Genomic DNA, 25170 nt, shown 5'->3' with positions numbered 1-25170 from the left:
TTTTTGCTTTAGTAAAAAAATCTTTTTTGTGGCATGATTTAAGAAGACAAATGTAGTTTAGGAATTAGTAATTATATGTGCACTGAAGTGCACTAGTCCGAGCTTTGTGAAGTTTTAAACCAGGGTTTTATTCCGGGTAGATGCACCGAGAGCATCCAGGTAAACACTTGTTACTGGTAAATGCAATCACAGTCTGACTGCCTACTGCTTCCTACTACTGACTGTACTGGTTTACATTGGTCTTAAAAGTTAGATGAACATATGCAGCGTTATTACAGTTTACTCATAAGCTGTAATCAGATTTTTATATAAAATTGTGCATAGGTACACTGTATTCAAGCCCTGCTCACTGTAAAGCAGTTTTAGGCATGGTGTAAGCATTACTCATCTAGTTTCCCCACTACTGAACCTTTTTACATTGTATTACAGTACATGTGCTGTATGAGGTACTGTAGCAGTTTAGAGTAGGCCATCTTATTATCACTGGACTTTCTATTAGGAATAGTAGGATTCTGTTTTTTCTTGTCACTACAATATTGGCTCAACTATGGTTGATCGGACACCAGACCCTGTTTTCTGTTTAAGCATTTGGACATTTTTACACTCCTGTCCTGTCGTGCCCCGACATTTAGTGGCCACGTTAGCACTGTACCTTGTATATAATTACATTAGCTAACAGATGTTTTGCAGAGCCCACAAACCTTCAATCCAGCCAGAAGCAGATTCAAACATGACAACGCCAAAACCGTACTCATAATTTTCTCTACAGCTGGAATGTAAGGGATTCTCAGACATCTGGTTTCCTTTTTTTTGAGAAGTAAAGACTTTATTTTGGTATCCTAGTGAGTGATGTGGGAGGGGACTGTACAATTAATGGAGAACTTTCAGTTAGAATGAGACAGTGTCCACATTTCTTTTTTTTACACTTTTATACAATCACAGATCTTGAGAAGCTGTTGTTACTGTAGGTCATCGTCATCGAAAAGATCCTCAAAGTCTGTAAAGAAAGGAGAGGCAATGTTATGAGAAGTAAAAAGTTGAAAAAATGTTCAAATTAATTTCTCCATTGACTACTGAAGATCCCAAATCGGATTGTTCAACTTAAATTTTATTCAACTCTATCTTTAACACGCTTCTGGACCGTACCAGCATAATCTATTTCCAAATGAGGCATAGCTTTTATTGAACCTTGAGTGTGATTAAAATGTAAAGCCTTTATGGGGCTCTAATCCCTGTTAGCGCCACAAACTGGGACGCACCACAATTGAGTGAATGTCATTTTTAGCAGCACTAACAAGGACTGCTTGTATGTGTGTTTTAAAGCAGCTGACTGGCGAGGTGTCGTGCTGAGTTGCAGTCTGACAGCTGCTATAAACTCTTTACCATCCTGCACTCCCCTTTTTCTCTTTTCATTCCCTGCTTTTTAACAATCAGCCCTTTTCTTTCTAGGTCATGTGCTTCTGAGCCTAAATCCTTTTGCCTGCAGTGAGCGCTGTAAGAAAGAAAACAGATTAGTTTATATGTGCTTTCATGTAATGTGAAATTGAAGCAAGTAACTAATTGAGGAGTAGTTTATGAACAGTATGCAGTAAATACCAGAAATGCAATGTACTTACTAAAAGGATTGTCTTTATTCTGGTTCCCCTGCTTACCATTTATTATGGAAGTAATATTGGAATATTTTACATGTATTAGTGTTAACATGTTGTATAAGGAGTAATATGCAACCGGCACTATTATTTGTTAATGTTTAAATAATTTGGTTTCAACTCTTTTGTCTTGGTTACATTTGTTGCAAATTCAGATCTTGAATAAGGTCAATTAAATATTTGCTAGGATAAGAATTGTTTTCACGTTCTGCTGCTGCTGGTAGTATCTGAAAACGAAAATAATCCTACTCCTTTTAGAATTGAGTCTTGAATGGGCGTGATTGTGAGGGAAGGCTGTCCCAAGTCTCCTACCGTTGAAGAAATCCGAGTGCACAGCCTTTTCGTTGGCTGCCAGGTCCATCAGCAGGCCGCTGCTGCCTCCTGCCTGTTAACACACAGCGGTACAGCCACTTTTACTGAATACGAATGCGAGCAATGACCATTTCATGCTGCAATAATTCATGGACTGCCTGAACGGCACAGACTTTGTAGCGAATATACAGACGTCGCGCTTAACTTGCTTTAGTTATATAGTTGATGTTTGTGTTCTGCCGCAATAGAGATAATTCCGGTGGTAGGTGCTGCCGTGTAGTTTGACGTTTTGTTCAACACTAACACGACTGTGAAGTAGGTTAACAATGAAGGGTTTATTATTATTATAGTAGCTAAATAATTACGGTGTTCAAGACGACTGTGCGTTAGCTAACATTTGCCGGTGTTTGAATGGTTCTGTTGGTGTTTCGACTCGACTCACCTCGTCTAAGTCAACATATGGACCCGCTCCTTCAGGAAACATCTCGTCCACTGCTGGTTTCATCCTGTATTTGTGTCTAGATGCTAAAACTGTGGAGTAGTTATAGTTAGCCGGCCTAGCTTATCAGCACCCAAAACAAGAGTGTGCAACACGTCATTGAGCCCGGCTAACGACACCGCCATATCACAGTAGTTCCGCTATACAATGTTTGCTCGTAGTTTGCACATTGAAGGTAGAAAAAATATATAATGACATTTTTATGTCGTATGTGTGACGTATTGGCAGGTATGCATCATAAAAATGAAGTCATTTCCATTGTTTGATTTTATTTTTGAATTGATTTTAAAACATTATTGATTTCGTTTTTTTTTTTAAATATATTTTTTGAAACTCTGCTAATTCACTAAAGACATACATACAGTTAATTAAATACAGAGAAATAACGAGAAAAGATAGTGTACATACAACATTAACTATATGTTTTTTTTCATTTGTGGCACATTGCATGAAGATATTATACAATCCTGCTACAGGGCTACTTACTCTAAATTTGCCTTTTTGTATTTATGCCTATGCTAGAACAATGTGTGTGTATATATATATATATATATATATATATATATATATATATATATATATGGTTAAATTGTTTCCTTTGAATCCTGTCCTGTGTATGTCATCATCCATCTTTTACTCGCTCTCAGTGTTCTCGTCCGTCATTGGTCTCGTATCCCAGGGTGTCTCCGATGGGCTGGTGGGCAAAGAAGGCCCGGGCCATCTCATTGATGTGGTTGTAGGCTCCGATTGATCTGAAGTATTCAACGTAGTTCCAGAAGTCCGAGGTGGAGTAGGGCCAGTAAGGAACAGCTGGTGGTTCCTCATAGGGCACTTAATCACACAAACAGAAGACAAGCATGTTGATGCCTAATGAGTACTGGCATCAGCACAAATAGAAACAAATGTAGAAGAACAAAATTGTTTCACAGCTGTTTTTTTTCATACTTATGTGTTTTAAATGCATAAAAATGCTGTGGTAGAAAACTAATTATATGAAACATCTTTCCTGATGTGAGGCTGTAGAAAGGAAAAGTTCTAGTACCTCCTTCTGGGAGGACTCTGGCATCTGCGAAGAAAAGTTGAATTAAGAAGAGCGAAAAAATTAACATTCCTAAATATTCTAAGACTTTTTTATCTACAAAGACAGGATTCAGGCCTGGGAAGCTGGAAACGGAGCTTTCTCCCAGGATACCTGCTCCCTCCTCAAATATTATTGCTGACCATTCACACTCACATGCTAAAGTGTGAGGAATTCACCAGCACACAGAGGATTCTTTGTACACATGCAGTCCATAAAAATAAAGGCTTTTCTATCAGCACAGCTGCCACTGGAAGATTTATGCATTATACACATTTAACTTGAGAATCTTTATACATGCATATCCCAAAATTAGTCTTCTAAATAAACCCCAACATTATTTTAATTATAGAAAATTACCAAGACCCTATTTGAAGAAGATTTTAAAACCGTAAGAGGATTTACAGATTTTACAAAAGACACTAACCACTGAAATGGCAGGCAAAGAGGCAGAGAAGAATACTGAGCCAGACCAGCTGCTTCATCATGTCCTGTTAAATAACAAACATTTCCATCATAAAACATTATAATCAATTACACTAAAGCAACTACAGAAATAAACAAACGTCAATAGCACCTTGTTTCTCTGTAGCTTTCCTTAATTTTCTGAGGAAAAAATGCAGACGTTTACCTGTAAATAGTTTGCAAGCTGTGCAGAGGGAAGCTGGTGTTCATCTGCTGGTTCCCTGAGGTGTGCTGGGCTTAGTGGAGGTTAAGCCTCCCATTGCAAAAACACACCCTTAGCCAAGCCTTCCTTACATTATACTGTTTATTCAGAGACGTTTCAGGCGGAAGAACATCCCCCACACACAGTTTTATCTGTAGGTGCACATATACTGTACTGTACTTTGGAGTTCTGGAAATTCATAAATTGGGGGGGGAGCAGCACTATAGTACAGTATTAAAGAATGTAATTTAGTATATAGGTTTATGTTGCGGGAGCAATGCACACTGTAGATGAGCAACGGTTAAAAACGATCATACTAACAAGAATTGTGTAGAAGGACAGTATGTGAGTTCCAGAGAGTTTGTCAAATCATCATTTAAACTGGACATTTTTCCAATAGATTGTTGACACGCGTTCTTTTTTTCTCTTCCTCTCTCTGCTGCAGGGATCGGATGTTCCTAGTCCTCCTTGCAGCCCGTCTGGTCTGTGGCCGTCATCCTGAACAGGTCCACGCCTTCTTTGATCAGCACGTCTTGTGCGTAACGCACAGTGTCCGGCGGCAGGAATCGAGAGCGGCCGAGGATCCAGGCGTAGTCGACGTGAAAGACGCGGAAATAGTCCTCGCAGCTGTACACGACAGACACGCTGGTGTAGTCTGTTGTCAGAACCCAGTGTGGGCTGTAGGGAGTAACTGAGGGCACAGGAAAGAGAAGAGGATGAGAACCTGTCTTCTGTCTAAACATGGGGCAGGAGTCTGTGACATTACAAATTAAAGGTAGGGATTTAAAAACCAGTCTGTATGACAGACAGCCTCTTTGTCAGGGACATTTTACATGCACTGTGCCATATATGCTGATATGACACACTGACAAACTAGAGGTCTGTAGTTGTGTTCAGTTTAGGAATGTGATGACAGAGTAAATTGGATGAAGATGATGATGATGATCAGTGCTTACAATACGAGTAACTGACTCCAAGTTTGGCCGGTTCTCTTGCATCCGTGATGATCGCTGTCCCCTCAGCCCGCCTCATCTTGTCTTTACTGTGACAAGAAGAGGCACGTAACAAACATGAGAAGGCTCACTGAGGAGTAAAGGCTGAATAAAATGAGGAACGTTGTCTACTACTTACTGGAAGCGAGCATAGCGCACTTGGATGGTGCCGTCTTTCCTGATTCCGTAGTCAGTCTCGATGCACTTTCCTTTGGTGTAGGGAGCGGGGAGCTTAGCGATCTCATACCACCTACCCACATACTGTTGGTGACAAGTCATCAGTTTGGTCTACTTCAGTTATTAGGGTCCACTGTATATTTATTGATATGTGTTACCTGTTCAAGCTTGAAGTTGGGCTGCACTTGTGGAGAAGGACAAGGACCCCAGTGATAGGTCTGAGTAGAGGCCAGAGGCAGCAGCAGCAGCAGGAGGAAGAGGCAGCCAGCAGCCATGGCTTTGGATGGATGGGTCCAGTTTACAGGTGATGGAGTACATTCATGAAATAATCCATATTTAGAAAAAGTAATTGCCATAAAATCCCTTTTACTTATCACCATAAATTGATCCTTCTTACCTCAGGTTTGATGAGGACCGAGGCTGCAGCTGCAGTTACGACTCCGTTCTGAGCGTCTGGGACAAATACTGGGTACGAGTGTGTCCACATGACATCATGCTACAGCGCTCCACAGCACGAGGCAGCTCATTAGGTAATTATCATCATGCGCACATTCCCACAATAGTGAGGAAGCAGACACCCTCAACGATTTCATAGTTGATTCATTCAGGTTAGGTCTGTGAAGCACAGAATGATGAATGTCTAACACACACATGATATGTGTGTCATAGAACGTTTATGTTCCCCCTCATCAGATATTGGTGTTTTTATATGAATGAAATTTAAACAAAAATACAAGTTGTGACTTCATCATACCACCAAGTGGCGCCAAAGTAAAGTATCTGAAAGCGGTATTTATAGCTACATATATAACATACTGTAAACTAGTAGTAATTATTGCTGTCAGTACTCTTTACATTCATGAGCATGGCATTCATGGCATGAGTTAACCTGAAGAAAGAGGAAAAAATATACTAATATTATATATAAGTATATTATATAATAATACATATATATATTTCAAACTATTACAAAAAGAGACAGACACAGCATTTAATAACAGGATTATTTATTTCCAGTGTTTGCTGAGGGACAGCACGGTGGCCATGTTCTGCTGTATAAAGGCGAGACGTTCACTGTTTGTGGGAAAATAAATTGCCTCATGCAGTTTCAAAGGTTTTTCTTTTCTCCCACGTTTAGGCTCTGCTGCATCAGAGCAGAGCCAGGAAGAAAACTCAACTGACACAATAGACATGGACGTAAATTTTAATGCTGTGCTGCTGCTATAAATAGAACTAACCAGGAATGCCTGTGAAATCTTCTGTCCTAAACGTTTATTAAATTCCTTTTGACAAATGTTGGTAAAAACATAAAAAAAATAGGCACTTTCTCTTTTTCAGATAAAAACATATGTAAAAACTTACTTTTTACTTACTTTTCAATAACTGGACAAAGTAATAAGCAAAGGAAACTACTGTACCAAGCATTACATACTATAGTATCAGCAATCCACAGTTTCAGTCTGGACTTAACTAAACTCTAAGAATCCTCCAGTCAAGCTAATATCTGGCTGGTGTTGCTGCACTGTGAAAACCAAACTTCCCACAGCACCCAGCTCAGAAAGCAGCCTTCACTTATATCCATATACTTCAAGTACAGGCAAAACAAAACAAATACATATTGTTTTGAAAATGACAATATTGTCACAAGCAATTCATCCAAGAGGCGCGTGTAATACATTCTTTATACCATATACAACAGGAAGAACTACTAACAAGGGTTCCTCCCGTTTCCTTCAGTAATAGTCATTAGTGCTGTGTAATGATCATACGAGTCCGTTTCTGTCTTCTCAACAGCAGTCACATTCTCGCTGTAGTAAGGGTTGATCTCGCAGGAGGAAGTTTGTGTTGTTTCCATGTCTGCTCCAGTTCAGTGAGTCAGTGAAAAACACACACAACTCTCTTCAGCGGAATTCCAGTAACAATCACATAGGTATGTAAGCCTATACACAGTATGTACACTAGATACATAAAGTACTCTTTGTTGAAAAAATATTGTGCAGTAACCTTCGCTAAAACAAACACATTCATACGTTCACACTTTCATTCAGTTTTCTTTTCCACGCACACTCACAGATATTGGTAGAACCGCGAGCGAACCACTTGCACTCCAGAGAGTTTGTGTGGGTGAGCGTCTGCTCCCAGTGCTGCCTTGCTTTTGCTTTGCAGCTCGCTGCTGCTGACGTGCTCCTCTGTCAGTGTCTGTGCAGGCGGAGGACAAGGTCCCACCGGAGCGGCCTCCTGAGCCTCCGCGTGGTCGTCCTCAGGGACTGCTTTGGGCGCGACTTCCACGCTGGGCTCGGAGCCTTGGCGTCGTTCCCTGGTTATCCAGTCTCGGATGGAGAAGTCCTGAGAGGAGCACCTGGGCTTGAGCCGGTCCAGAGCTGACAGTTCAGCCGCCTGGTCCACCCCCCCCTGCTCCCTCCAGTCATTAATGACCGCCAGCTCTGCAAAGTCCCTCTGCCCGCCCATGGTGTGCCTCCGCCGGATGCTTTTCTTCTTCCCACTCACGTCCGCGCCTCGGTTCCTCTGGGTGAACATGTCATCAGCCGACGTGCGCAGCCTGAACTTGAGCCTCTCGCTGATCTTAAGGTGCCAGGCCGGCTCGGAGCGCTCCGACTCGCTGCGTGACGACGAGCTGAGGCTGCTCGTCGACCGCCCTTTCTTCATCACCTCCAGAACGCGAGCCAGCCGAGTGGAGCCCTCCGCCCTGCCCTCGCTGCGCTCTCCGCTCCCGGCCACTCCGTCCACCGAGGAGTCGCTGTCCGTTTTCTGTCTCAGAGACCACCGCCTGGAGAGGGTGTCACACTCGATCATCCTGTGTGATGGAAAAAGGCGCCGCGCCTCCAGTTTCGGTGTGGTGCTCCCCTCAGCTGCACCACCTCTTGCTTCCGTCTTGGCCTTGCTCTGCTCCGGGCAGGGTGTCGACTGGCTGCTGCCACCTCCTGGAGCAAACACCGGGAAGTCGCTTTCGCTGTCGGTCTCCATGGGTCGCCCCTCGCTGATGAGCTCACTGCGCTCGTCGTCCGCCTCCTCCCCACCCTGCAGCTCCGGGCTGAGCGCGCTGGACTCCACTCCAGTTAGGAACGTGATGGATGAAGTGGTGGAATAGTCGGAGGTGATGGAGCTCACCTCTGCACCGGCTGATGCTCCGGCACCTGATCCCAGTACAATACACGTACCTGCCGGAAGGTCACAGGACGCACCCGCAGTCCACTTTTTAGGTCGTGAGCGTGGCACTGAGGCTCCAGAGCTCATGGTCCCGAGGTCGGAGGCGTTTTCATCCAGCTGTGATGGAGGATCCGACAGGGAGGACTTCCCCTTAGGAGCAGTTTGGTAGCTGAAGTTAGGAGAGCCACAGACGTTCGGGGATGGAGAGGGGCAAGGTGAGGGATGTCTGGAGGTCGACTTGTCCTTCAGGAATAAAGAGTTTCTATGCTCTCTCTTGGCTTTGGGCGTCAGGTCCACAGCTCTCCCGTTCTCCTTCCTCTCATCGGCTCGCACTTGGTGCCTCATGTTGGGGCTGGGACGAGTCTCGCTAGGAGCCTCGACGTGGAGATTGTGGTGGTTTGGCTTCTGACCAGGGATTTCCTTCTTTGGGAACACAGAATCCAAGTCGTCGTCTGAGCTGCTAGGCTGCGGCTTCTCCTTTGATTTCTTTCTTTTGCGACTGGCTGCAGCAAAGATGGATGAGACCAGGAGTTCTCGGCTGCACTGGTCCTTCCCTGAACCCCAGGAACCCTGCAGGAAAGGAAACACAGGACATGGGGATAAGTGCTTTTTAATGCAGACAGGGAGCACAGCAAAGGTGACAAACCTTCCATCCCTGCCTGAAAACTCAAACTTGTACTCCACCTGCTCCCATGAAGCGCCACAAACCAGAGAAGTGGACAAAAAGACGAACATTAACAGATGTCGTTAACAGGGAGCACATTACTGTTGGCATGCTGGCCATGAAGCAGAAGCAGAGCACAGCATGAGCTCAAGCATCCCTGCAGGCGCCTTTAGCACGACTGGTGGGAAGCGACTTTGCAATGCAATGACGAAATGATGCTGCTGTTGACTGTAAGAAACTGCTTTTTTGTATTTTGGTGAAACAACCCCTTGCTGATGGATTTTCCCAGCTTCTCACCTACCTCCCTTCATCCTACACTAGCAGAGGCCTGAGAGGATTAACACTGGACACTCACACTCACCTTGGATCTAGCAGAGTCACTAGTCGGTGAATCTGTGGGAAACAAGGGAGAGGGAAGTATTAATGTCCAAGAACTGAAATGACTACAAACAGAAAGCAACATGGGAAAATGAACAGAGAAGGAAAAGAAAGAAGTAAACTGTTGATGAGACGAGTGTGATGACAACACTAAACAGGACCGACGAGATGAGCACACGCAGCACGAGCAGACAACAGGCCATGCTGCACAGGGTGAGGTCCACGTTACGGGTCACGTGCCGCGTGGCCTTCGTTCCCGGCTCTAACATCTGCTTCAGCGTGAGACAAGCACACTTCAGTGTTTCCTCGAGTTTCGCAGTGATGTGGACAAATGCACTTAACAGCAACAGTGAGACAGATGCGCCATGCAACACAAAGATGGGAAACTGTTTATAGATCTGAAACTACAAACGGCCTAATGAATTTCAAATATCAAACTTGTCAATAATTTTGATCAATGTCAATTTCAAAAAAGAAAACTTTTTAATCTGTAAAACCAAGTTTTGGTCTGAAACCCTGGAGAGTGAACATCCTTTCCTTAATATTCTCTGCTGACCTGATGGAGCGATGATGGTGACATGAACTGCAATAACAAATGTGACACAATGAAGAGACGGCTATGGAAGAAACCAAAACCAAGGAAGTGAAAGGGGCTTAGAGGGGCTAGCTATCAGGAAAGAGGACACTACAGGAAAGACAGCGTGTCCACCTATGATCAGTCCTTGCCTGCTCTGTGATCATACTGTATGTAACACCCTAAACTTTGTGTGACCTCGCCAAGCCCCCCTATACACCCCTTACAATACACATGATGGCACAATATGCAAGTGCACACTGACCGCTGACGGAGAAACCATACCATGCTATCTCTCCCGTTGGCAAGCTTGCAGGACAGTGAGGAGAGACAGCGGAGAGCCTTTCAGACAGTAGCACCGGCCAGGTCAGGTATACTCTGATAGAAAACCTACAACACCGGACCGTACTGTACCGTGTAGCCGCTTCACTTCCCTTTTCTCGCCATGGTTTCTTTGTTAAAAGCTTTTGCTTGTTTTCTTAAAAGACCTGCGGGTTCCTGCAGACTAGGCAGCTACACTGGGGGCAACAATCCTCCTTCTTCCTACAGTTCCAGCTGTCCATCACAGACATTATAGAGTCCATCAGAGACATCATGGTGTGATAGACTCCTCCCACTTGGCCTGTGTCAAGATCAGTATGTGTGAATGCTGGGAAAGCCTTTAGGACACCCGACAGAGCCTCACTAGAGACAGAGGAATCAGAGGTCGCCTTTCACTGTAAAAACATCTATTTTTTGAGGTGGGAAAGAACATTAATGCAGAGTAGGCAGGATCAAGACGGGGAGAGAACACAGCCCAGGGGCAGAGAGAGGTCTGAGGTGTTTACTTTAATACTGAGGAGCAAATGAAAAAGCATGACAATTTATTGCATCAGTTAATGGATGCAAATAAATTATCCACTGAAACCCACACACGCATTAGGATCATGGTTAGCCACACACATTTCTATCTAATAGCAACAGTCAAATAAGCCAAAGGGAAGCTTGGACTGGGGAAGAAGCAGTATCATCATCAACATTTGGCTCTAGTTTAACGCCACTGGTGCCGTCCCACAGCGTTTACATGTGACAGGGTAGAGAAGGGTCAACCCGCAGGCGGCGCGTTACCTGATACTTCACCCTGCGACGTGCCCGTGCGGCCGATGTTGGTGAGGAGGTGGTCGATGTTTGGCACCGGCTGAGACTCCACTGCGCTCTCCTCCTGAGACACGGTCTGCACAGAGGCAAAGGATAGGACACTCACCACCAGTGGATGCTTGGAGATGTAATGGTGTTAATAATTCTTATTATGACTGTGACAGCAGTGCCTGTACCCACCACTGGCTCTCCGTTTCCATCTTCAGTGAAAAACCAGTCGTACTAGAACAATATTAGGAGGAATCTGTGAGAAATCAAGTCTCTGTATTTTTATATCATATCTGACAACAGTGAAGAATCTCAATCTCACATTCTGAATAAGAGTCTCCACGATCTTGTACTGGTCCGGCATGTGCGTCACCATATGGGTCATGTTGTCCTCAGTGGTGCGAACCAGAGTGGGACCAAACACGATAGCAAGGTTCCTCGGTTCCATCTAACACAAAAGAAATTCATTCATTCGTTTTTTTTTTTGTGCAACCCTCATGTTCAGACTTGCACTTGCCCCAGAGGAAATTAATGAAATACCTTGTTTTTCTCTGAGTTTTCAGCCACAGTTTTCAGATGAGCTGAGAGGAACTTGAGGGTTTCATAGTGATGATCTGGCAACTCATGAAGCTGCAAGGAAACAATAATGGGACACATCCTTTATTCAAGTTGTCATTCTAATCTTGAGATTTTGGTAAATCCTAAGCTCATGATGAACAAGACAAACCCCAAATGCTGTTGAAGCCACTCACCAGTCTTTTAAGCACTTTGAGTCTGTCCACTGGGTCCTCTATTCTGTTGGCGTCTATGAAGTCTGTGTACCTATCTGCAAACGGCAAGTAATTAAGTACAGTCTACTTTATAGGTGGGTGTAGTTAACAGGCATGTCCACTAGATGGCGACTCACCATTAGTGAATAACGGCTCTGGAAGCTTACGGAAGAAGGACTTAAGCAAACTGCTGATCACGTTGAGGTCCCTCCATTTCTGTAATGTAAATATAAGCTATCAGTTGGTAATAGTGTTATTTTATTATGATTAAACTAAAAAAGCTGACATTTTGCCAGCAGTTTATTCAGATGGGGATTTTTCTCCTACACATTACTGTCTTGTGAGCATCTCTGGAACAAACTGCAGCTTTATAAATCTTTCATTCCTGCCTAAGGTTATAATTACACACAGGGAGTCCAAGGAGAGTTTAATTAAAGCCACAGCGGATCAATGAACACTCACATCATCCTGGATATCGATATCGCTCATGCCCTTGTTGTTGAGCTCCTCCTGCATGTTTGAGATGGCAGCGTTGTTGCCTGGGACTCTGTAGATGCCTGTGTACTCCAGTCCCCTCTCCTCCACCAGCTTACAGCAGACCTCCACAATCAGAGGCACGAACTAGAGGACACATGGATGATTACATCTTGATTACAATTTTCTGCACCAATTAATGTTTTGTGGCAGTTCGAGTCAGTACAGACCTTGTTGGTTTGTGCAGGAGGACAGTCATCCAGTCTCACGCCAAACGTGATTCCAGGAGATGGCTTCTTCTCAAAAGGTTTCCTCATCAACCCCGGGATCCCCTTCCTCCACGTGCCTTTGTCCTTGGGAGGGCTGGTATCATCTGAATGCACAGGCAACATACAGCACATTGAGAATAAATAACTGCAGTACACCCACACTATGATATACAGTATGTGCAGTTTGCAGGCACAAACTGTTTTTATTACCTAATGTAATTACAAGCACACATCAGAACCTTTCAAGTGTTTGTGTGGTTTATATGACTGCGGTGTTTTATGACTCATTGTTTGGTAACAGTGTCCAGCTATTGAGGCTTCCCAGGAATTGAATCGCTTACAACCACATTAATAAACACCTTGCTTATCAAAAGCCATGTTTAGTTTATGAACCACTAAATGTCTTACTGTACACATTTAACAGACCGGTGATATCTTAGCACATCATACAGTTCAGTTGTGCGATTCCCAACCTTTGTGCATGTTCTTCTTCTCCTGCTCAGCTTTAGGTGAGTGCGGACTCGTTGCTTTGGTCTCTGCCTTCCCTCCCAGCAGTGTCTGCCTCAGCGACTGGCGTGAGGGTTTGGGCGAGGGCTCTGTCTTGCTGGAAGTTGGACTGAGTAAAGACATAGACGTAAACATGAAATCAGCTGCCCTACACCTAAGATGTACACGGTAACAGCTGACAGGGGAAAACTGAAATCTCTACTACAACACTTGGATAATGCCACTTGCGCTATATTGTGAGTAAGGTAATTGGTTACACAGACTGGTTTTATTTCACAGACTTGTGCTTTCCTACTGCACTTTGCTTTTACCTCATCAAGGTGTTGTACTCCTTGATCTTCCTGCTGATGAGGTCATGGCTGGTAAAGGCTGCATTCTGACAGAGGAAATGAAACAAGACACGGGGATAAGTTAGTGCAACACAAGGTACACATGTGGTCCCCACCCCAAGGAATGATCACATGTGGTGGTGTCAGGCTCACTTATCAGTCTTACCTCCTCGTCCAGGTTGCTGTTGTCCTGGATGACTCTAATCCACTCCAGCATGTCCTCCCGGTCCTCCGCCTGGAACAGGTACTCGCAGTCCGACGTCGTCAGCCGCAGAACGTTCTTCCTCTTGGTGTCGCTGTAGGAGATGTCGATCAAACAGGCTTTGATGCTAATTGGCAGCGGCTCTTCCACAGCCTGGCAGTTTACGTGAGCATGGCCCTCCTTCTTGTCTTTATATAGGCAGAGAAAGTTTCCTCGTAAAACGGCAAAAATCGGTTTCCACTGGCGCGTTCCTCCTCCAACACGCTGTAACAATAGTTCACGAAGAAGGAAACACTTAAGAATTTAACTTTGAGGTATTTTCCAGTCACTAGGTCAAACTAGTCAAACGAGTCAAACATACAGCAGAGAAAACAACTGCTCAAAGTGTGTGTGTGTATTAAAACAAGGCCAAACAAACAAATTTAGAAAAGCGCCAGTGCTTTAGTTGTGGTGAAGGCTGGTGTGGGTGGCGCCCACCTTGCCCTTGTCTGTGCTGAGCTGCTTGAAATGCAGCAAACCCTCCTTGGTGGCGTCACAGAAGATGTCGGATGACGAATCTCTCCTGGAACCCGAATCCTCTGATGACCTGTCCACAGCCTAGATAGAGATAAAACAGAACAGAGTCATACGAGTGATGTGGTCTTTTACTTATATTACTGAAGTGTAATCCAATAAAGCTTAGAGTGATGGTACACAAACAACTAGAACCAAGCTGGTTGAACCAACCCAAATCTGATTCTGACTGACCTTTTTAAGACCTTTCAGTCCAGGTATCAAAGACCTCCTACATAACAGGGGAAAGCGGTATTAGTTTGGGATTATAATTAAGCCTTAGAATAGAACTGCACTGAACAGCTGGGTCTGGGGGGGTCATTTGCTTCCAGGCAAACTCTTGATGTATGCAAAAATAGCTCAGCCCTAGGATTTTATTACAGCAATGGTATGACTTCAGCACTTGGCAATAAACCATCAAATATACAATCAAGTCCTTCTTCACCACGCATGAGTAGGACTCACCCTCTGCTTTCTGCCCGGTAGTTATCCAGACCTTCATCACATGACCTGGACCGCTCAGATTTTGTAACAGAGTCCGACTCAACAATTGTGAGACGGAGCGAATCTATAAACAAACCAAGGATTTCAAAGGATTATTTAAAATTCTCCGTTGCCTTTAGCTTTCAAATGAATAGTCTTGGAAAGGAACAAAAACCTTGGTCGTGTGACAGTTGGCGTCGAATAAGAGGTGACGGAGACGTGGGGCTAGGTGGGATAGTGGTGATGACAGGGGCTGCAGATATCACAGCAGAGGCAGGAATGTGTGTGCTGTCCTGCTCAATGCTGGGACTAGATGGTTCATCTGAGGACAGAAAACAGCAGCTGTGAATTCACCAATGTCTGTTCAACCATTACGCTGCATGTAAAGTATTTTTAAACCCCCTTGTTTTCATGCCTTTTAAAAAAATAAAAAATATGTAAAAGTGTCCAATCTTTTTCAGGGGAAACTGAGCTGTGCAACAACACCAAGCTTAAAATGGATCTCATTACTAAGTTGCTCCTTGTCCTATTAAAATGAGTGAATGAACACTGCCCTTTAAAGCCAGCTGCTTACTGTGACGGGTAACATCACATTGCCCGACTATGTCTACTTCATGTGCGCTGTCGCAGTCTGAATAAACATTTCAGCAGACAGCCATAAAAATGTGATAAGCACATGGAGCTACAGCAGCAGAGAGGCCGTATTACACGCCCTTCTGCAGGTTAGTCGTCTGATGTTGCATCATCACACACAGACAGAACTGTGTCATAAAGTCTGATAATGCACATGAGCAGCATGACACACCCTGAAAACAAATGAAGATGTGCACATGAACTAAGATGGACACAATCATGTATGTGAAAAATAGGAGACATTTGACTTCAGCTCAGTAGGTCAGTTTGTGTTTGTGCCTAGTAATGGTTGTCTGTGCGATGGAGTCAGGTTGTCACATAACCACATGCATGACACTGTGTCACCCTGCGTCGCAACTGGTTGGAAAAACCTGTAATCACACTGGCTCAATTCGCTAGAAACACAAAACACACGCTGTTTTCCTGGGGAATTTCCCCATCATTGCCTCTAACAATGTACAATCAGGCATAAACACTTCCTTGTAATATAATTAGCAGTGAGGTATCAGGTTTATATTTGATTTTTTATGTGTTTGTTCCAGTTTGTCTTGAATACACCAGCTTGTTGAATACACTGACCTCAGGGATTCTTTTTTGTTTTGGAATGTGTTTGACCGGGTTAAGATGGAGTTGTTAAAAGGCATATGATTCCAACCCTTCATAACTTGTTTGGCCCAAGCATACCGGCACCTTATCTCTTTGGTTCTCTTATCAATACTTCAACATTGTTATCTATTCCACGCAGCTGATACATAATTTGCCTAAATAAAATACAATCCAACAGGTGCAATTGCGCATGTGCATTTCCTTATTTTCAGATCAGGAAACTTTAGAATTATAAACAAATAAAACCACCTATCTGGCTGAGCAAGTCCGTACTCATTTTGATCTCTTCAGGTATTAAGTTGGAAAGGAATAACTTTACAGTAGATGTCAGAAGATTGAATTTTAAGTGCATTGATGCAAACTGACACGATGGCTCAAGATTCACCATATGTTCATGCATAAACATGACTTTTCATTCACACCAACTCATTCTGCAATTTCACACGACCCCCTTGTCACTGTTGTTGCCATAGAAACAGGAAGAGAGACTCAAAATACGGTTCATAAAGCAACAAATGCCGACTCACCTATGAAGGGGATAGAATCCAGAGAGTCATTCAGGTTATTGGAGTCAGACCTTTGCCTTGTTTCTCCCATTCTCCTTAAACGCATCTCCCTGCAGCTGTCATGAGACATCCAGCACATGGCTCCATCTGCAGAGCCTGCCTTCACCAGTGGTGGTGACTTATGAATCCCTGCTTTCTGGTTGTCATTAACGGCGAATACGTAAGAGGGTGGCCGAATGCGAGGGGCTGCAGAGTGTTTGTCCTTTCTCAGAACCACAACTGTTGCATCTGGTCCTTCCACGCCCTCAATAAAGCTGTCGTTAGTCCGTACAAGGGCACCGATGGAGGCGGAGGTTTCTTTGACCTTTAGCTTTTGGATCACGGCTCCATTAGTGGTGGAGGACGCAGAAGAAGCAGGGACATTTCTACCTTGCAGTTGTTTCTGTATGGGGAGCTTGGACGAGGGACCAGAGCAGGAGGAGGACCTTGCTGGTAACCCGGAGTCCCACCTGCTCTCCATTTTCAGACTGTCTGCCCTGTCCCTGAGATGCAGGCGCAGAGGAGAAGGGTAGCCCAGATGGTTGCCAATGATGGCAGCTCTTTGGTCTTTTGTGGAGGACAAGACAGATGAAGGGTCTGAAATGGAGTTTTTCACAGGCAGACGTGAAGGTCTCATTATGAGACCATCTGTCCTTGATGGTAGCACAGAATCCGTCAGACCTTTAGTAAACACAGAGGCAGCTAAAGATGAGTTTGATAATCGCCCTTCGTTCTCCTGTCCAGGGAGACTCCTGTTTGGATGAGGTAGCACCCTGGGACCCGCCCCCTGCCGGTGAGCTCTAGCGTCCTCACCCCGGCACAGCAGCGACCTCTCATCCAACCCAGCCTTTTCTCCACAGACAGCCAAACTTGGCTCTCCAAGCTGCTGGCCCAGATAGTCACAAGAACGCGCCCTTGGTTTGGTGGCCCCTATAGGGGGGGACAGCGGCAGTGCATCTTGGGAAGCACTCCTAGGCCAGTTCCTGGTTGTCACCATCCTCTCTGCTCCAGCTCCAAGCCTCTCTTGGGAGGCACTACGCAATGGAATTGTCACTGCAGTACCCTGATTACTTCCATCTACCCCTCTGTCATTAGACATGCTCCTCCGTCTGACCTGGGAAGCCAGTGCTCCACTTTGTTTTGTGCTAGAAGACGTTTGTGTGCTTTGCTGGGCATAAGCAGAACTGGAATTAGCAGCTGCCCGCAAGCTGTCCAAGCGTTCTTGGATGGTGCGACAGCCGTATGTGTGCAGCCTCTTGGCATCAATATAGTCCTTGTAGGTGGTGTAGTTTCTCCAGTCAATGTTCTGGTGTGGGGAAGTGGAAGGGACTTTGGATGATGGTGAACAGTGGTTGGCTTTCGGTGAGAGCGTGTCTGGTGAGGCAGGGGCCCGTAATGATACGGATAGGGTGTCAGGGCAGATCACACTGAGTTTAGAACTAGAAGAATTGGGGTAGAGTGGGGTTTCCGTGGGGCGGGAGGGGGAGTGTTGCAGCTGTGCACTGCCAGGTACTGAGGAAATGTGTGGTCTGAGTCTGGCAGAGCTGGAATCTGCTGGAGGACCATACTGGTTGTCTTCTGTTCTGTGGCTGGATCCCGTCCATATCACCCGTGACCCCCTGTCAGCTGGATCAGGAGGCATTGCCGCTGTCCTCCCGCTCTCGTTACAGACACACACCACTGTCTGAGGTTTCTGTTGAGTAGGAGCTGGTGGAACAGGGATTTCCAATCGGTAACTGTTTTCATTGCCCCCCCCTCGTCTTGCTGATCCCTGACATGGCCCTTTTGGGGTCTCTCCGACTGCTGTAATCTCTGATGACTGGGCCATGCCCACAGCTTTAACTTCTATCCGAGGATAGCATATGGGAGGGGGCTCTGGGATGTTCTGGGCATTTCCGCTGTATGCCTCATTTCCTTTGAGGTATGCATCCTGGGAATATGCCTGCAAGAGATTATGGGACATTACATCACAGTGTGGACTTGGAAATAAAATAGATAATTTAAAGGTCAGAAGAAAATTGTGAGGAGATACATTAGATCTTCAGGACTAGTACAGGGCAGTGGGAGCTGTAAAACAGATAGTGGAAGTCTGCAACCAACAGAAACTGCTGCCAATGCAAATACAATAAATATCCAAAGGCTTCCTGTTTAACTCCAGCCTTTTCACTTTCCTATTTGAAAACTAAAGCTGCAGTTTAACATGTCAAGCTGCTAAGTCCTTCACCTACTACAATATACATGAGGAGTTCATTGCCATTGCACAAAATCAGTCAATACAAAGACCGACTGCATTCCATCACAGAGCTTCTGTCGTTTCCTCAAATCAAAGTGTGTCAAAGTGTCATTCACGCCTTTGGACTAGCGGGTGAGCAAGTATAACATGCTATGACACAAAGTACCAGCTATAAAAAGCCACAGCTGTGGAAAAAGACACCAAGAATGCAAATTATTACAATGTAAAGGCTAAAAGTCCAGAATTAACACAGAGCCAGGAGTTCCCTGGCAGAGGCTCACCTACCTTTGGTACCGGAGAGTGTGCCCTGAGGCACGACGGCAGAGTGAATGAAGGTCTCCTCTGCCTGCCAGTGCCAGCTAACACTACCTCGGTCAGCATTGCTCCACAACTCTAGTGGCACTTTCCTTAAAGTCCTCAAGCTCGAAACGTGGAGAAAAATGTCCAACTGCTCAGTCAGCAGTGAAGCGAGAGCCACAGACCGCTTCAGAAAAACACCCTGGCTGCATATTAAGCTTGCTATGTTCCCTCATCCTCTCTGGGGAAAGTGAAAGGGAGAGTTGTGGCGTTGGACTAATCGATGGCACTCTACCTGGTGTCAGGTTACAATTACACTAAAAGCTAGAGCAGCAGTGAGCCTGCCTTCCGGCGCCGCCTCCCAGTTTAAGCAGGGCTCAAAGTTAAATAGAAACCAATTTCCTTCAAATGGAAAGTACAGGGCAAGTTTGAGGTCTGTGTATTCAAAGCGTTTGGCACATCTTTGTGTCAACAAGCTATGAAAGGAAACCACTATTCTAATGAAGTTAGTAATCCGCAGGAGTCGTACAGCAAGCGAGGAGGGCGTTATTGAGGACTTCAGTACAAACAACAAGCTGTGAATAATGTAGAAAGGTGAAGTGGTTAGTTAGTATAGTTCCCCTCTTACCAGAGCTGTGATATCCCTGGAAAACTGCAGTCCACGGGTTAGACAAGGAAAGCACAGCGAAAAGGGAATAAAGAGAAGAGAAAACAGGTGAGCATGAAGAAATGAGACCAGCGATGGAGGTGAGACAGGCAGCAGCACAAGCTAAAAATACATCCTGCTGTGGGAACAGAAAACAGGCATCACAGTCGCAGGAGAGGCACAATAAAGAAGAAAGGCAGAGAAACGTCGGCAGCCTAAATATATTCTGTTCATCCCCATTATTCCCTCATCTTCTCTGTCACATGGTAAAGCCTCTCTCGCTCTCTCAACATACTCAGCATTTCTTGGCTTTGCTCCGTCACCCTCACCTGCTCTCTGCGGAGCCTCACCTCCCACTTTGCGCTTTCTCAAACATTTCGGCGGCGCTACAGACACGCTAAGCTGGCGCGGTCCCTCGTCTCCGCCAGACGCCGCTCCGTCACACGTTCACTTTTGGCCGAGCGTGCACACGCTTGCCTGATCTGCACCCGTTGTGTCCCTGGCTCATGCCTGTAAACAGTCAGCTGACTGCAGCTGCGCTCCCTGTGGTCCAGCGTGGGCTCGGTGTCGCCCAGAGCGGCCGACGCAGAAACGCGTTGCAAAACAGACGTTCACTGAGGCTTACGTTTGGGTGCCTCCACACGCTCGTCACGACCCAAACGGAAACGTTAGACGTATCCTCAGCAAAAGGTTCTTTAAGAAAAGTGGCTGAACCTGTACAGAAGTGTTCCGTGTCCCGCAGTGAGGGGATGTGACCATGTGAAGCATGTCAAGAATTAAGTCATATCTTCATACGTTGTTATTATTATTCATCTACTTAATAACAGTCAGATCCTCAAACGACAGTGAATGAACTATTTCATCCTGGCACATCAAACTGAGTTTAATTTCGACTCGTGTTCGCTGGCAAAGTCCTTCGGCCTTGTGAGAGCTCAGATTCGTTCCAAAATGCCAACAGCGAGTTTTTGTGGCTTTTGGTGAGCTGCAGCCGAGCTAACACGCTATGTGTGGAATTCATCAACACTGTGGAATCTGACTCAGTTCTCAGCTTAGCGAGAGCATTTCCCAAACGGTGGTGAAAAAACATGCGGCGACTGGTTTGACGTCGCTGGGTGCCGCGTTATCGTCTGCCGGGCTCTGGACCCGAACTGACGGCGTGGGCCGGCGGTCTGCATCAGTGAGCTCATCAGCGTGCTGGGAAAAGGGGGGCGAGGAGCAGTAGCATGAAGTCTGGGTCTCTGCCTCCTGTTATTAAAGGCTTTTTCAGCGTGGTGGTTTTGGAAAGTCGCCCACAGGAGGCAATCAATAACAGCGTTTATGAAAAACATTAGAAACAGAGAAGCACAGTGAGCGAAGGCTTCAAAGGAGTCAATGCACAATGAAAATGTACAGTCCACACATGGATCAATCCAGTAACGATTAGGCCACATACAGTATTAACACCATATAATCACTTTCCCACAGTCCTGTCTGTAGTCAAAGACCAATCAAATGCTTATGACTCACTCAAGCTTGTAAAGTCTTTGTCAGAGAGTCAAGTGACTAAGACTAAGCTAAAAACAACAGCTACACGTTCCGGAAATGACACTTGTTCCTATTCTTTCTGAGTGCGGGACGGGGCTGTTAGCATCGGTGTCACGTTGTTGTGTTCAGCACTTAACACCCGGCCTCTGTCTGCTTCATGATAAACGATGTTACAAATCGGAGCAGGTACATTGACTGATGAATGGCTGCTTACCAGCTGCAGAATGTCCTCATCCTTTGGCATCACACACAGTTCCAGTGAGGCATCGCTGATGGATGCAGGTGATGGGGAGGATGTGAGAGAACGAGAGTGAAAGTGAGAGAGCGAAAGAGAAAGACAGACTTCACATCTGGCTGGAAAGGAGCGCGTTCTGCTCCGTTTTGTAGAACGTAGCACTCAATAGCTGCGGTTTAATGGAGTGTGGCTGAATGTTACACATATTCCTGTCGGCGATAAGGAAAACTGACTGTCTGAAAGTTTCACAGTGATCATGTTGACCCCTGTCAGAACATGTGGGGCTCATTATTTTCTTCAACAAATCAACACTACAGATTAAATGGTTGACTGACAGACATAACGACTGAGAACCGCTTAGTCATTAAAGTGGGTCAACATTTGGGCATGTCTCCCTGTTAGACACTCAAAACAAGCAGAGAATTATGAATATCATTCTAAATATTTCTAAAACTTAAAATAGTTTTTTTTTAAATGATAGAGTAAAGCTGAGTTGGTTGGTCGTCCAACTTTAGAATCTGGGCTGGTGTCTTACCTGTTCTGTATCAGGGCTATGACTTGCGAGTAGGTCTTCCCAATGATGCTCTCTCCATTCACCTTCACTATCCGATCCCCTGCGCAGAATTAAATACTGAATTACCAGCCTGCACCGCTGCTGTAAACTGAGTCAAATGAGTCCAGGAGAAACCGCTGTGGAGCAGCTCCGTTCAGCACATCTGTGTTCACATCAAAGCACTGCACCAGTGTGCTTGTTTATCTGAAGGAGCCTGCGTCGGGAGCCAAGTCCATTCAACTTTTCTAAAGATGGCCATCTTACAGGAAGTGAGGCGAGGTGAGTTTAGGAGAGAAACTAGATAATTGTGGGAAAACAGAGCACTCCCCCATCCTGGGAGGAGGCGAGGAGAGCGGAGTGATAAAGGCTGACAGTCAGAGGGCTTGTCTGGGCCACTTAACATTTCCTGTAATACAGAGTGCCGACCTGGCAAAAACCCTGACGTACGCAGCACCGAGCTTTAGCCGCCACCTCCATTCCAGGAGAATTAAAAGAAGCTGATTCAAAGTTGCACCAGATGGGAACTTCTTCTTTCATCCCTTAAAAATTATAAATGACTAAGAGGTAGATGTTAGGTAACTGTGGGCATTTTCCTACTGGTTAAACCCCCACAAAGGAGCCTTCTGTGTAACTTATGTCTGCTTTGTCTCGCAGGTGACAAGGCAGTAGAACTACCTACAGCAGAGACGTGAAGAAATCTTGGCATCAACAGTGCTTTGAGGACAGACTGGCAGAGTTAATCATAAGATCTGGTTATCAGAAAGGCTCCACTAGACTGGTACTGTGTGTGTGTGTTTACTTTGACGTGGGGACCATAAACCATGTTTTTGCTATAAGGGGGAGGACATCGTGACACTGTGGGGACATTTGTGTGTGTGTGTGTGTGTGTGTGTACCTGTACAGAGTCCAGCTCCGTGGGCAGGGCCTCCCTCCTTCACTTGCTTGACGAAAATGGTGTCCATTGGCTCCAGACGGTTTCGCTGTCTCCCTGGCAACGGCAGAGCGAGAGAGAGAGAGAGGAGATTGGTCTCAAAGTGAGGAAGAGCAGCAGGCTCAAAGTAGGGCAGTGAGAATATAACTGCAGCAATACTAACATGGAGAAGTGTTTCTATTGTTCAGCACAGAAAGTATGTAAATATACTGCAGTGTTATTATGGTTAGCATTTCAATCCCACATGTATTTAAAAAAAAAAAAATGGTACAGTTGATTTAATGATGTGTCTGTATACAAAAAGGATGATGGATTAGGATTTAGACTCGTTAAATAAACGTGTGTCTATTTTGGGTTCAGGAGTCCACACTTGGTTACTCTCACACTGTAGCAGTGGCTGTATGATGCGCTGTATGTTCAATGCATCTAACTGAGGAGTCCAGCTGCCTCCCTCTTGTGGTCAAATGTGGTAATGCAGGATAACGATGTATGATTTTCTTTCATATACAGATAATATTATGGGTATAAAAACATCAACACCGATAAAATGAGTTTAAAACAATGCAAAGTCAAAGTCAAGTCTTAAATATTCTGACCTTTGAAAACCATGCAGAGAAAATATGCCCATTATCATTAGACAAACTGTAAAGGTCTATGGATTGATTTCCATTCTACCCAATAAACACTTTACTCTGCTCCAGTAACTATGAAATGAGATGTTTGACAGATGTATATTTATATTTAATCCAGCAGATGGCAGCAGAGCACCTACAACCACCCTCCTGTCTTGCCGGGGGACAAAGCTCCTGCACAGGGCACCCCTGTATGCTTCATAGTGGGAGTACAGTACAGATGTCAACAAACACTCTCTCTACCCTCCCTGCGTCTCTGCATGCGTGCGTGCATGCACAAGTCCCATTCCCGATCCAATCTCAGACTGTCTCCAACTCTGCAGCACAAATTGGATCCAGGTCCTACAGCTGGATGAACGGGATTAAATGTGAAAATCTAAAGCTGTGGATATTTTTAATGCTCCTAAATAAACATCAGCCTGCCTCCAAATGATTCTGGCTCGTCCACAGACGCTCTACTACCAATATTCCATTAATTAATAGTCACTTCCTACAACATTTAAACATTTATCTAAACAGTTGCACAAACTGGCGGATGGTTCTATAAACATTGGCTTAAGTTAGAGGTTGACTTAAAATTGCAAACAAAACCAACATTATTACAATTTCGACACAGCCGCTTGAAACACTGAGGGAGGCTCCTGTCAAAGGCCTCGCGGTGCTGCGCAAAAACACAAAAAGTAGCAAATCTCTGTACGTGAAGAATAACAGAGAATCTGCTGTTCCTCCACATATGACTCCTTCTGCTCCCAGCCAGCGGACGCTCTAATGAAGAGGCTGGAGCCCGCGCTGCTCGGCTTGGCTGCGCTCCCTGGCTGCACAGCTGGGCTCGGTCGTGTGGGCCAGCTCCGCGCTCCCCCGTTGTTTTGGGTTAGATAATGTTATTCTACAGAGGGGTGGGCCTGCTGCCCACTTATTGCATTAACCCCTGCATAATACCTGCGCTCGACTCGCTGCTCTCCATCGTCTTCATTGGCCTCGCATTTCCAAACACCACGCGCGCACACACACACACACACACACACACACACACACACACACACACACACACACACACACACACACACACACACACACACACACACACACACAACCAATGCAGATGTGCTCATCGCTTTAATACGGAGATGAAAAGGTGTTTTTCTCCCCAGCACTTCAAACGCAGAGCGGAGCGCTGTGTGTGTGTGTGTTTAGATGGCTATCTGTGCCGGGTCTCCTCCAGCAGAGGGATATGAAAATGGTGCTGGCACAGGGAGCTCTTCCCATAGTGTGGGAAGGTCAAAGCACAAATACACTTCACATAAATCCATAAACTCCGACTTCCTTCAAAAGCACAGCGTGTTTTATTGTCAGACGTCTCCTCAAAGACAGCGGAGGCAGCCGTGAAAATAAATACTGTAATTCTGTCTGTGCCGTGTTCATTCCCATGAAATCTGTGTACTGTTCACACACAAACTAGTCCAAAC

General features: G+C 45.2%; 4 protein-coding genes and 2 long non-coding RNA genes across 14 annotated transcripts in view; 2 read left to right on the top strand and 4 right to left on the bottom strand.

Annotated features, from left to right (window-relative positions):
• Positions 1 to 799: 799 nt before the first annotated feature.
• On the bottom strand, positions 800 to 2570 carry cops9 (COP9 signalosome subunit 9). The gene is made up of 3 exons (XM_029145811.3): positions 2404 to 2570; positions 1962 to 2034; positions 800 to 997 (listed from the first exon to the last, which is right to left on the bottom strand). Exons 1-3 carry the CDS (start codon positions 2464 to 2466, stop codon positions 960 to 962), a joined length of 174 nt encoding a protein of 57 aa, XP_029001644.1. The 5' UTR covers positions 2467 to 2570; the 3' UTR covers positions 800 to 959.
• A 142-nt stretch (positions 2571 to 2712) lies between these two features.
• otos (otospiralin) lies at positions 2713 to 4272 on the bottom strand. 2 transcript variants are annotated; one of them, XM_029145810.3, is made up of 4 exons: positions 4170 to 4272; positions 3966 to 4029; positions 3503 to 3526; positions 2713 to 3291 (listed from the first exon to the last, which is right to left on the bottom strand). In XM_029145810.3, exons 2-4 carry the CDS (start codon positions 4024 to 4026, stop codon positions 3104 to 3106), a joined length of 273 nt encoding a protein of 90 aa, XP_029001643.1. In that variant the 5' UTR covers positions 4027 to 4029; positions 4170 to 4272; the 3' UTR covers positions 2713 to 3103. The 2 variants fall into 2 exon arrangements, with proteins under 2 accessions (XP_029001643.1, XP_040926105.1); XM_041070171.2 differs by lacking the exon at positions 4170 to 4272 and having other exon boundaries at positions 3966 to 4081.
• A 17-nt stretch (positions 4273 to 4289) lies between these two features.
• apodb (apolipoprotein Db) lies at positions 4290 to 5909 on the bottom strand. The gene is made up of 5 exons (XM_029145809.3): positions 5772 to 5909; positions 5533 to 5651; positions 5337 to 5458; positions 5162 to 5247; positions 4290 to 4896 (listed from the first exon to the last, which is right to left on the bottom strand). Exons 2-5 carry the CDS (start codon positions 5647 to 5649, stop codon positions 4664 to 4666), a joined length of 558 nt encoding a protein of 185 aa, XP_029001642.1. The 5' UTR covers positions 5650 to 5651; positions 5772 to 5909; the 3' UTR covers positions 4290 to 4663.
• Positions 4840 to 23039, top strand: LOC114853011 (uncharacterized). The gene is made up of 4 exons (XR_003785484.3): positions 4840 to 4980; positions 5542 to 5678; positions 5777 to 5904; positions 22796 to 23039. It is a non-coding gene; the product is annotated as an uncharacterized LOC114853011 (long non-coding RNA).
• Positions 6365 to 25170, bottom strand: part of LOC114853005 (rho GTPase-activating protein 21) — a 53170-nt gene continuing 34364 nt past the window's right edge. For 5 of the 8 annotated variants that reach the window (XM_029145806.3, XM_055507831.1, XM_055507833.1 and 2 more), the window contains 22 exons: positions 23037 to 23129; positions 22124 to 22202; positions 21568 to 21622; positions 19812 to 19835; positions 16636 to 18595; positions 15045 to 15191; positions 14852 to 14954; positions 14582 to 14618; positions 14312 to 14431; positions 13799 to 14098; positions 13615 to 13679; positions 13270 to 13412; positions 12758 to 12900; positions 12516 to 12674; positions 12191 to 12269; positions 12036 to 12109; positions 11824 to 11913; positions 11606 to 11731; positions 11476 to 11517; positions 11266 to 11371; positions 9568 to 9599; positions 6365 to 9112 (listed from right to left, as the gene is read on the bottom strand). In XM_029145806.3, the coding sequence (XP_029001639.1) occupies positions 7442 to 9112; positions 9568 to 9599; positions 11266 to 11371; positions 11476 to 11517; positions 11606 to 11731; positions 11824 to 11913; positions 12036 to 12109; positions 12191 to 12269; positions 12516 to 12674; positions 12758 to 12900; positions 13270 to 13412; positions 13615 to 13679; positions 13799 to 14098; positions 14312 to 14431; positions 14582 to 14618; positions 14852 to 14954; positions 15045 to 15191; positions 16636 to 18595; positions 19812 to 19835; positions 21568 to 21622; positions 22124 to 22202; positions 23037 to 23129 (5648 nt within the window). In that variant the 3' untranslated portion in view covers positions 6365 to 7441. Of the gene's footprint in view, positions 9113 to 9567; positions 9600 to 11265; positions 11372 to 11475; positions 11518 to 11605; positions 11732 to 11823; positions 11914 to 12035; positions 12110 to 12190; positions 12270 to 12515; positions 12675 to 12757; positions 12901 to 13269; positions 13413 to 13614; positions 13680 to 13798; positions 14099 to 14311; positions 14432 to 14581; positions 14619 to 14851; positions 14955 to 15044; positions 15192 to 16635; positions 18596 to 19171; positions 19776 to 19811; positions 19836 to 20158; positions 21525 to 21567; positions 21623 to 22123; positions 22203 to 23036; positions 23130 to 25170 lie in introns of those variants that run through there. The other 3 variants (XM_029145804.3, XM_055507835.1, XM_055507834.1) reach the window with 3 other exon arrangements.
• LOC121202142 (uncharacterized) lies at positions 13400 to 15315 on the top strand. Its single transcript, XR_005897501.2, has 3 exons — positions 13400 to 13539; positions 13624 to 13729; positions 13811 to 15315. It is a non-coding gene; the product is annotated as an uncharacterized LOC121202142 (long non-coding RNA).

The sequence above is a fragment of the Betta splendens genome, chromosome 4 (assembly GCF_900634795.4).
Source record: "Betta splendens chromosome 4, fBetSpl5.4, whole genome shotgun sequence".
Classification (NCBI taxonomy): Eukaryota; Metazoa; Chordata; class Actinopteri; order Anabantiformes; family Osphronemidae; genus Betta; species Betta splendens.
Note: the sequence above shows the minus strand (reverse complement) of the source record. Positions and strands in the feature narration are given on the sequence as shown.

Bases quoted from the DNA above. Each gene is read 5' to 3' on its own strand.
- cops9 (XM_029145811.3), bottom strand. From the start codon at position 2,466: ATGAAACCAGCAGTGGACGAGATGTTTCCTGAAGGAGCGGGTCCATAT. The intron at 2,035-2,403 runs GTGAGTCGAGTC...GTGTGTTAACAG, and splicing joins CATATGTTGACTTAGACGAG to GCAGGAGGCAGCAGCGGCCT. The intron at 998-1,961 runs GTAGGAGACTTG...CTTTCTTTACAG, and splicing joins GCACTCGGATTTCTTCAACG to ACTTTGAGGATCTTTTCGAT.
- otos (XM_029145810.3), bottom strand. From the start codon at position 4,026: ATGATGAAGCAGCTGGTCTGGCTCAGTATTCTTCTCTGCCTCTTTGCC. The intron at 3,527-3,965 runs GTTAGTGTCTTT...TTTTCTTCGCAG, and splicing joins CTTTGCCTGCCATTTCAGTG to ATGCCAGAGTCCTCCCAGAA. The intron at 3,292-3,502 runs GTACTAGAACTT...TGTGTGATTAAG, and splicing joins CAGAGTCCTCCCAGAAGGAG to TGCCCTATGAGGAACCACCA.
- apodb (XM_029145809.3), bottom strand. From the start codon at position 5,649: ATGGCTGCTGGCTGCCTCTTCCTCCTGCTGCTGCTGCTGCCTCTGGCC. The intron at 5,459-5,532 runs GTAACACATATC...TGTCACCAACAG, and splicing joins CCAACTTCAAGCTTGAACAG to TATGTGGGTAGGTGGTATGA. The intron at 5,248-5,336 runs GTAAGTAGTAGA...TTCTTGTCACAG, and splicing joins GTGCGCTATGCTCGCTTCCA to TAAAGACAAGATGAGGCGGG.